Source organism: Buceros rhinoceros, unplaced genomic scaffold (genome assembly GCF_000710305.1).
Source record: "Buceros rhinoceros silvestris isolate BGI_N320 unplaced genomic scaffold, ASM71030v1 scaffold15069, whole genome shotgun sequence".
Classification (NCBI taxonomy): domain Eukaryota; kingdom Metazoa; phylum Chordata; class Aves; order Bucerotiformes; family Bucerotidae; genus Buceros; species Buceros rhinoceros.
The window spans coordinates 27,335-37,950 of NW_010431025.1; the positions used below are offsets into that span (position 1 = coordinate 27,335).

General features: G+C 55.6%; 1 protein-coding gene across 1 annotated transcript; it reads left to right on the plus strand.

Annotated features, from left to right (window-relative positions):
- Positions 1 to 1,198: 1,198 nt before the first annotated feature.
- SEC16B (SEC16 homolog B (S. cerevisiae)) lies at positions 1,199 to 10,610 on the plus strand (the record flags this gene model as incomplete). Its single annotated transcript, XM_010143273.1, has 13 exons — positions 1,199 to 1,467; positions 2,468 to 2,574; positions 3,127 to 3,232; positions 3,353 to 3,446; positions 5,018 to 5,159; positions 5,483 to 5,640; positions 6,248 to 6,309; positions 7,248 to 7,383; positions 7,935 to 8,162; positions 8,768 to 8,865; positions 9,520 to 9,601; positions 9,812 to 9,929; positions 10,499 to 10,610. Coding segments are annotated over exons 1-13 (1,712 nt in total), but the record flags the coding sequence as incomplete, so codon positions are not given.
- Positions 10,611 to 10,616: the final 6 nt, after the last annotated feature.

A 10,616-nucleotide genomic window follows, 5' to 3' on the forward strand; every position in this document is an offset into this window, starting at 1 on the left:
GAGCAAGCACCCCGGGGAGTCGTTGTGGGGTAGAGGAGTGGAGGCTGCCCTTTGCCCCCCGCGGCAGCCGTGGCCCATGTGGCAGTGGACTTTGGCAGCAGCACCCAGCGAGCGGAAGGAGGGCCCTGGCGGCACAGGTGTGTGTGGGGAGCGGATGGTGGTGGGAGCCCCCGGCAGAAAATGGGGAGAGCCCTTGGTGGGACTGAAATGACGGGCGTGTGGTTGCGTGTGTCTGAGGGTTATTTAGGGCAAGGATTTAACCCTGATTTCACCTGGAAGGGACACAAACTGAGCTGCTTCGGTTCAGACCTAAGCGTGTTCTCTCCTAGCCCTCAAATGACCCCAATATGCCTTAAACTTTGCGTGCGAGAGGGGTGACAAGGGGTTTCAGACAGCGCCTGGCCATCGGGGGGCTGTCAGCCTCTGTGGTGGGGACGGTTTGGGTACTGATGCTGCGAGAGGAGATGCAGGGGGCTTGAGGGTGGGAGCTGGGGCTTCACCCACGTGTTGCCCTGGGCTCTCCTTACGGTTTCCTCCTCTGCATGGGACTGTTATAAGTAAATCTGGTGTCTGCCTGAGCTGCTCTATTCTTCCTGGAGCTGAAAGGCAGGAGCAAATCCCTGGTTCTACCCTGTCTCACAGCTCATGCGAGCAAAGCTCCGTTTCTCCCCCTGCCCCACCCTGTCCCTACTCATTTCTTTGAGAATCTCTCTCCTCATCCTGCTCGTAGCTTTGCCAATATCCCTTCCCCTACCACGTATAAAATGGGGCTTCACCACCTTATCACGGAGGTAAAGCTGCTTTCTCGCCTGCCTGGGGAGGCTGTGAGCAGTGGTGCTTCGAAGGGCCAGCTGGAGATGCGTGAGGACGCTTCCTCTTGCTCTAGGAGAGCTAGATGCCCGTTGCTTCCAAAAATGGACCGTTTCAGCCTGGTGTTTTAAGGGGAGCCTCACGTTGAGGCAGATGCGGAGACGGCTCTTCCTCGCCTCTGGGCATTTTGGAAAGGATGCTGGGTTTCCTCTCCTGCTCCCCAAAGCAGGGAGTAGGTAGCAACAGGCTTCACAGAGGGCTTTGAGGGGGGCCAAATGCTGCTGATCCAACTCACTGTGTCTCATCTCTTGCAGGCAACTGTAGCTGTTTGTGACTTAAACTCCCCTTCCAGCCCCAAACCAGAGAAGATCTTGCTGGCAAGCTTATGATGGAGCCCTGGGCCCCCGCCCAGCCACCCCCGCCCTGGGAGAGGCAGGCAGCCCGGGGGCGGTGGGGAGAGGCACCCCGCGGGCACCCAACGCGGCCCAAGCAGCAGCTCCTGCGCACAGGAACCCCACCTCGGCCCGGCTCCTGGGATGGGAGCCACCTCCCCGGCCACCCCTGGGATGAGGGTCACCACTGCCGGAGGGACATCCACATACCGGCTTCCCGGGCTGAGTACTATGACAGCAGCTACCCCAGCAGGCCATACTCCAGGTGAGAGCTGTCTCGCTCGGCAACACACTGAGTCCCCTCCTCGTAAACCTTCTTAAGAGAAGATTTGACCACTTCATGGCACTCGTGGGCTTGCAGCATGGGTGCTGTCCTTGTCATGGCATGGGCAGAAGGTGCAAGCTCAGAGGCAGGGCATGATTAGGTGATGTCCAGCTGTTAGAGCAGCCAGTGACTTCTATATTTAAGGCTGTGTAGCAGTCGTTGCTCTGATTTCTTCTTACAGCTGTGACTTCTGCCAGTTTACAGGCTTCATCTTGGTCCCATTTTTCTTGAGGGTTTGATTAAATTACTCAAGGTGAACATGAGGTCTACAAACAGTAACGTAGGAGTGAAAGGCAGCCTGAAAGCTCAGCTGCCGAAACAGTGGAGCGTGGAAGGATAAAACGTGGGCTAGATGATGCTCTTGGTGCTAAGAAACAGCTCGGAGCGCTCCAGCCAATTTGGCTCGATTTGCCTGAGCTGCTGCCCTGGGCAGGGTGTGACGCGGATACGCAGGGTTTGTGCTGAGGGTGCGTGATCGTCGCTCTGGTCAGGCGGCGTTGTGGGGGCTGACCAAGCTGCTGTGTAACTTGTGGTGAGTGAAGGTACTCGGGTGGCAGGTGAGTGCCTGGGGCTGGGCTTTGGCACAGGGGGAAATTGTGAGATGGACACACCAGCTCCAGAGCCTGGAGGAGAAGGTGCTTTTGGGGAACTTCCCCTAAAATACGGGTGAAAGTTGATGCACCATCACCTGCAACTGCAGTGCACAGCTTTCTCACAGACAGGGAAGAAAAAGCATCCAAACCTCCCGCTGCTCCTTCCAGGCGTGATGCTGGATCAGTTTCTGGTCCTGCCGCTGAGCAGGCACGTGAACGGGGGACCTGGATTTATTTCCATTGCCCTTTCAGCCTACAAACGTCCTACCCAGGACACAAGTCTCACCCTAGACGTGACCCAGCACCTGCCGCAGTGCCCTGTCTTAGGTTGTTGTGTTGCATTTCAGGCAAGGGTATGAAGACCCCCAAGAGCAGCACCCAGCAGCCAGCTGCGGGGACGACTACACCTCCCAAAGCCACCGGTGGCAACCAGTGGCCTGGCAGAACGACAGAGGTACGGGCTAATCCTGTGAGTCTGGGAATGAAGGCAACTTGCTGGAGAAGAGGTGATGCTTTCTCCAGGGTGGGTTCTTCTCCCAGGGCTGGCACATCTCCAGCTCTTCTTCCTGCCCACACTCCCAGGCTGTCAGTGCTGGCTTTCCCACAAAGCACTGTCCCCAGATTGCATCTGGAAAACGCGTGCAGGAACTAGGTTCACCCAAAGGAGTGTTTGACCTTGATCTCCATGGCTGAAAATCTGTGTCATCCCTGGTTCCAGGCTGAACTCGATGCTGGTGGTGTTGCGTGCTCACCATTAGGGCCTTGTTTTTGCTGTTTCTAGAGTTCCAGGGCTGAAGAAAAGGGGGGGACGGAGGGAAGAGGAAATTCCATCGGTGCTGCGTTGGCAGACAAGTACAGGGTTTTATCATGCCTGCAACGGGTTGGGCTGATTTGGAAGCAGATGGGGTGTGCGTGGCAGATCGCCTGGCACATCGCTCTTCTTTCACAACTTCATTAGGGGTTGTTGCTCTGGAGGGGCAACGCTTGATCTTGATTCTCTCTCTAGACCTGAGACAGGCAGAGCCTTATAGCAAGACTAGCCATTACTGGGACCAGCATTACTACAGGGGTTACCACCCCAACCTGGCCAAGCCCCGCTCAGAGCAGGACAGGTAAGGGCGGAGGGTCTGGGCATCACCTGGCACAGCCATCGGCTGCCAAAGTCAGTGGGCTTGTGGCTGGTCCCCAAAATCGCTGACCTTCAGGGCATCTCCTTTTGCTCCCTTCTGCAGGACACAGGCCTACGGCTCCCACGAGGAGAGCTGCGCCTCCGCTGCCCAGCCCGAGCGGACAGGGGGAGGAACCCCGGACAGCAATTCGGGGGGGGTAAGCAGCCAGCCCCAAGAGGTAACTGCACGATGGGCAGGGGTGGAGGACAAAAGGCTTGAGGTTCTCCCAGAGATTTTGGGAGCAATCCATGTGTTCCTCCTCCACCTGGGAACAAGGCTGGGGAGCAGAGGGCTGCTGGGCCGCTGTTGCGCCCGGTCTTTAAGAGTCTCTAGGGATTACTGTAGCGGGTTATTCGTATTTCTGAACTTCCCAGCTGCTGGGCTCTTCCACCAGGCATGGGGCTGTACACTGCCCCTGCACGGGCCCAAGAGCAGGGCCGAAATCCAGACTTGGCGGGATGCTCCCCTGCACCCTCTCCAGGTAGCTGAAAGCCATGCGACATGGTCAGCTTGTTGCAGTCTGAAGTCAGCAAGCTGGAATCTCCAAAAGGGGTTTTTTTCTAATGTGACTTTCTGCAGCCTCGGGGAGCACGTGGACCCACCCCAGGGCTGCACAAAAGAGCTGAAGTGATTCGTTATGGCAAAGAAAACACAAGTGAAACACAGGTTTTAAATTAAAGGCAGTTTCATGCTTAGCGCAATTAAAACCAGAAGTCAATCGTGTAAAGTCAAACAGGAGAGAACGGCATCTCTTCTGTGTCCTCTTTTCCACTTTTCCGTGGGCAGGGGTGTTAGTGGAGCGTCCTTCAGGCGACGATCCAGCGTCAGCATCGGCCTGGGCAGGACAGCTTCCATCACTGGCTTACGGTGGATAGTCCTTCTCACATCCCTTGCTGGTGGATCTGTGGGGGTGGGGGTGGCGACACCTTGCCTGCCTCTTTCCACCCCCTCGAGGAATGGGAAATTTATCTATGAAAGAGTCTTTACTGCCACGTGGAGGAAGCAGCGTTCTCTCTCTCTCTGACAGATACAGATACCTCTGTCTGTGTCCTGTGCTGAACTCGAATGCGCTCGCCAGGGGAGTGTCTCGAAACTCTGCTTTTCACAGTCGCTGAGGTGCTTGGTTGATATGTCTCGGCTCCAATAAGAAGCCGAGAGGGCTGGCACGTTTTCCCCACAAAAATCGTGAGAAAGTTTCCCCGTGCTTAGGGGAGAAGGGCAGGGAGGAGACGGGGGTCTCAGCCCAGCCAGCGCTGTCTTAACCCACCACACAGCTCTGCCCACCTAGGTCTGCTCCATCCCACTTGTGTCCTGATCCCTGTGTTTTGCCAAAGAGCAAATTGAAAGATCAAATCAAAGCTGCTCTGGTGGTTTTGCTCCTGGGCAGAGCTTTTATTTGAATTCCCAAGCACCGTCTGCTGACTACGCTGGGGGGTCCACGCTAGGGCTAGGAAAGCTGTTGTGCTAGACCGGTGGCTTACGCAAATTATTTTAGAAGCCCCTGAGTGTGACCAGGTTATGCGCCACGGTGAACCTGAGGTGTTGAAGAGAGTGAGCTGCTCAGATGGGAACCAGCTGTCCTGCACTGTTCCTGCTGGACACTGTCATGGAGCAGCAGAGCCTGTCACACAGAGCATGTCACAGAGCCTGTCCCACTGCCCTGGGAGCAGAAAAGCAGTGACGTCCCTGGTTTCTCAGCCAAGCTTGTGTTTTCTCCCTCTCTCACAGCCCTCGGGCCAGCCCAGCCTGCTGCTGCAGTACCGTGAGTCAGGGCTCAGCTCCAGCAGCTACGAGCTCAGCCAGTACATCCGTGATGGGGCTGACCAGTACAGCCCCATGCTTTCAGGAGCCTGGAGCCCAGTACAAGCAGGTGAGGTGTGACGGAGCCTGAGGAGCAGGGAAATAAATGGCTGGTGTTGGGAAACTGGCTCTCTCACAACTTGATCCTTTCCTGGAGGAGGTTGTGCAGGCTCAGGGCAGGACCTGGGGGCTGCGGTGTGGGTGCCTGGTCTGGTGGCTGTGCCCTGGTAGGAGCAGGACCTCCCACGCGTGCCTGCTGCTTTAGATGACAGTTCTTGCGTAGTGGGGTCAGTGGAGTGTGACTTGAGTTGGGTCAGTTGGGAGGTCACGTCCTCATAGTGGAGGTGGTGTGGGGTCAGGATGAGTGGACTCATGGACTGTCTGTCATTGCAGGGGGCCCTTCGGTGTCCACCTCGGCCCCGGTGGTACCTCCCAAGTTCTCGGTAAAGCACGTGGCGGTATGCTTTGGAGCCGGAGGCCAGCTGGTGCTGGTGTGTCCCTACCACCCTGCCGAGGGGCAACTAGCCCACATCGAGCTTCACAGCCTGGAGGTGAGCCCCAGCCTGGCACCCCAGCCTGCCTTCGGTCCCCTTGCTCTGGAGTGTCTCCTTTTGCCCCAAGGGATGCAAACACCATTTGTCACCCAAACAGCATCCTCAGCAGCTTCCCATCTCCTGCCGCAATCTGACCTCCAGCTGGCAGGGACTCCTGAGGCTGCACCCTGCCAGCCCCTGCCTGTGCATTGCTTTTAGCCCTTGGGCCCCACATCCTGCTCTTTCAGCTCCCTAACCCTTGTCTTCTGTGACCTGTCCCCTGTGCTGGTAGGGAGAGAGGTGGCCCATACCCCTCTGAAGGATAATTCTCACCTTTCTGAGGTGCTCCAATACAAGAGGTTGTATCCATCCCTTCAGTCCACCACAGTGTTTGTCTCCTATTTTGCCTCCCAGAGGAGACAGATGCCATCTCACAGGCATTTCTTTCCTGGACTTTAGCACGTGATGCTTTAAGGTCTGTGTTCTGGGGTTACCTTAAGACAACACAGAGAATGGGTTCACCAGCACCGTTGAACCCTTGGCCAAGGCACTGACTGTCAGCTAGCCCAGCTGGGGCTGGCCTGTCTGCTGGAGCCCAGCTGCTGAATCTGCTCTTGTTTTTCAGGTGCTCCTTCAAGACACAGGAGAGCTAGAGGAGCTACGGGCCTTCCCAGGGCCCCTGGCCAGGTATGCTGCGCTGGCGGGGCGGGGAGCCGTGTCCTCCTGGCTCTGCTGGCATGGCTGGCTGCGAGCACCTCTCCTTTAGGAGACATGAACTGAAGGCAGACTTTAGGGCTCTCGTGGTTTTGAGATATCTGCAGAGGCGAGTCTAGGTTCAGCTTGGGAGCCCAGCCCCCTCTGCTGCAGCGTAAGTCGGTTTGGAGTGTGGGAGATGGTTTTTCTGAATATTCATAACGTGAGGGTTTAGTGTGGTTTGTGAGTCTGACCTTATTTTGAACTCCTGTCCCAGAAAACTGATTTTTTTTTGAGATCTCTTCAAATGTTTAAAGCCCTTGGGTCAACCTACGGTTTAGGATTTCCTAAGGTTTTTGTGTCCCCATCTCCCCCCTCCACTGAACGTCCCCTCCCCGTTGAGCGTGGCAGGGTGAGACCCAGCATGGAGCTTCATCCCGTGTGAGCCTGGGATGAACCATGGTGTATTGCATCAGGCTGTCTCTCTATTAACTGGCATGTCTTCTGGTGACTTGTAACCAAAGCAGGGGAAGAAAAGGAGTGTACGGAGGAGGAAAACCATTTGCTGAGCAGAATAGTTACGTATGCCCAAAAGCTGGGTACAAGATCCTGGAGGCTACTTGTGCTGAAGGGATGTTGGAAATATGCATCTGATACCTTTGAGTTATTGAGTCAGGATCAGCCTCTTCCTCCCTGGTCCCTTTTCCCTGGCTGGTCTTCTTAGCCACCTTTTCTTTCCAACTGTCTGGTGTTTTCATCGTAAGGCAGCAGTTCTGCCCGTGGAATGTGGCTGTAGGTGCTGGGGATCTCTCTCTCTCTCACTTCTCACCTTTATCGTTCCTGTCAGAGAATCTGGAGGTGCTTCGGGTCTGAATGATGCCCTAAAATGCTTTGCCTTGCATTTCTTTTGATGCCTGCCTTTGCTGCTGTAGGGAAGATCTGCACAAGGTGGATGTGATGTCATTTTGCCAGCAGAAGATAGCCACAAGCTGTGATCTCTCAACAGAGAGAGGCAGAGATTTAGCTCTTCTCTGGAAGCTCCTGATCCTTCTCTGCCAGCAGAACGGGGTAGGTGTCCCAGGAGAAGGGGCTGACCCTTTTGGTCTTAGCAGTGAGACAAGTTATATGCCTCTTATGTGCCTCTTGATCCAGTTGCATTTTGAGGAGGGGGGTGGAGGGCTGGTTTGCACCTTAAAAGCATCCTGTTCCCACAGTACCATCAATCAGTTTGGTACTACCTGGATTCCTGGAGCAAACTCCTCTCCTGGATTGCTCTTCATCCTCACGAACTACCAACAACCTGATGCTATAGCAGCTCTGAAAGGAACTGTTGCCACCTTCATCAAGGACCCAGCATTTGTGTTGTCCCCTACCCCAGTGAAATCCACCCTATCTCATCTGCGCTGCTTGTTGGAAGCAGATGAATAAGATCTTCAGAGCAACCACTGTGAAGGTCTTGCTGCTTGTGCTGAATCCTTTGCCCCTGAAAACTGTGCTGGTGGCCAAGGCTGGTCTTACTGGGGGGATGTGCCAGGGTGAGGACAGGACTGTAAAGTGCTGGGCTGGAAGCGCTGTCAGCCTTTGCACGTGGGCCTTGCTCCTTGCCTTCCGTTTCACAGTCGGTAGTGGGCTCGGACACGGCGGAGCTGCTGATGCAAGACTGCAGACGCCAGAAGTACAAGAGGCAAAACCCCGCATCAAACCTGATTGGCCTGACAGATAAAGAGTGGGTGTCGCGTCAGCCAGGGACACTGGATCTCATCACAGGGGAGGTCCCTCCTGTCGTGGAGACACAGGCACAGATAGTGGAGAAGTTCACCAAACTCCTCTACTATGGCAGGAAGAAAGTAAGTGGTGAGTGGGATCCAGGACACAGAGCTGACTCTTGCTCTTGGCTCCTTCGGCCTCTTCAGGTTTTAAAGAGGAGGGTGGTCAAGAGATGCCTTGTGGCTGTGGTATCAACCCTTCCGGCTGTTTGTACAACAAGGCTTATGGCAGGGCTTTCCCACCCCTGGGAGCTGGGACGGAGCTCTGAGAGAAGATAAGGTGAGGAGGCTTTTAGCAGCACTGGTGGTTTGGTTGCAGCAGTGTGATCTCAAGACGTACCAAAGGCACAGGGTGAGAGAGGGGGCTTGGGTGCAGAGAAGCTTGGCTGCCCAGGCTGGGATCCCCCGCGGTGACATCGAGAGCTGATCAGCAGCACAGACCTGGAAATCCAGGAAAGACAATGTTGCTGTGAGGGTCCCAGTTCCTGCCGTCGTGCAAGGTAGAAAGGTAGAGCGGCCTCTGTAAACATGGAATAAGTTTGATTTTTGGAGGTTATTAATTAAAGTCAGAGCAGTCATCAGAGCTTGTCTTTGAGCTAAGTGAGCAGGGGGGCCCCTGGCAGCAGAGGAGAGCAGCAAAAAACAGAGTCAATACAAACCCTCTTTCTTCTCCACCTTGGCTGCAGGATGCTCTGGTCTGGGCCATGAGAAACCACCTGTGGGGCCATGCTCTCTTCCTCTCCAGCAAGATGGACCCGCGGACCTACAGCTGGGTGCTCTCTGGGTAAGTTGGAGAAGCTAAGGCCACTGTAGGATGCACTGTGACTGGCTTTGCCAAGCCTGGTACCCCTCTGCCTGTCCTCAGCCCCAATGTGCTGAAAGAAGAACATTTGATTTCAGCTGGACCCTTTCGGAGGGGACATCCATCTGGATGGACCCAAGTCCTTCAGGCTTCCTGATGGACAGGAGAAGCCACGTCGGGGCTGGAAAGCAGAAGGAAAGCCGTTCCCTGGAGGTGTGGGGTGGATTTATTCCGAGTCTTTGGCTGTGTCCCTGCTGCCCTAGCAAGGGCAGCCTTTGGGGTAGAGGAAGCTGAGTCATCTTCACCATGGTCCAGCCTGGCCTGAGCTGTTCATCCCACTTGGGTGAACATTTTCTGGTGGAATTAATGTGCTTAGTTTGGATTGGGTTGATACCTTCAGGGAGGATTAAGCAGAAATCTTTCGCCTTGTGCAAGCTGAATCCTTTTAAGGTTTTATCCAGCACCGTCCTGCTCTAGAGTTAATGCTGATCATCAGCCCCATGGGCTGAAGCTTCCACCTTCTCCAGGAAGCCCCTCAGGACATTCCTTTCCTGGGGCATTTGGGACATGACCTTGGAGGTGAATGAGGGTTTTGGGTCCCGGCAGAGCAGCCCTATCTCTGCTGTCTCCTCACAGGTTCACCAGCACGCTGGCCACCAATGACCCTCTGCAGACCTTCTTCCAGCTCATGTCAGGAAGGATCCCTCAGGCAGCGCTGGTGCGTGAGCAAGAGCCTGGCCCTGGTGCATGTCACCTGCCTGTGACACCCCCTTGTGGTGACCATCTCTGCTCACCTTTGCTCTTCTCTTGTCTCCCTCCAGTGCTGTGGGGATGCTGTGTGGGGAGACTGGAGGCCCCACCTGGCTGTGATGCTGTCCAACAAGGTTGGAGATACGGGGCTGAACCACCGAGCCATTGTCCCCACCAGTGCTGTGGGGATGCTGTGTGGGGAGACTGGAGGCCCCACCTGGCTGTGATGCTGTCCAACAAGGTTGGAGATACGGGGCTGAACACCCGAGCCATTGTCACCATGGGAGACACTTTAGGTGAGCTGGTCTTGTAATAGCGGGTGGACACCTGCAGTGTCACTGAGCGTGTCTGCACTGGCATGGACGTACATCGCCGCTGAGATGGGGTGTGCACGCCTGTACGCCTGGAGATGTGGTGTCTGTGCGGTGGCAGGGGTGAGACGTCGATGGATCGTGCTGACAGATGATCTGCACATCCATTAGCTGCTCTCTTGGAGACCCCTGGAACAGCTGGACTCAGGGAGGGTGTACGCAACTGCCGGGACTGAGATTTGCTCCCAGTGGTGGGGACTCTCAAGGGATTTCATGCCAATAGTGGCCCCCACCAGAGCTGGAGCTGGACCCTGCCCGGGCTCCTCTGGTCCTACCAGTGAACAGAAACCTCCTCCTGGAGGAGGAGCAGTAATCAGGGAAAACAGGCCAAAAACCTGGGAGAAAGGAGGGATCAGGGCCTGCATAGTCAGGGAAGAAAAGTGGGGCAGCTGGGTTTGAGTTTTCACATGAGCTTGGGGGGCCTCCACGGCCACGCTGACCGCATGGTCACCTCCCTCTCAGGACTAGGTGTTTGTCTTTCTTCTTCCATCCAGCTGGCAAGGGAGCGGTCGAAGCAGCTCATTTCTGCTACCTGATGGCAGATATTCCTCTCGGTTACTTCGGGTCGAAGGCGGATCGCATGGCTCTGCTCGGCCGCAGCCACCGGTCAGG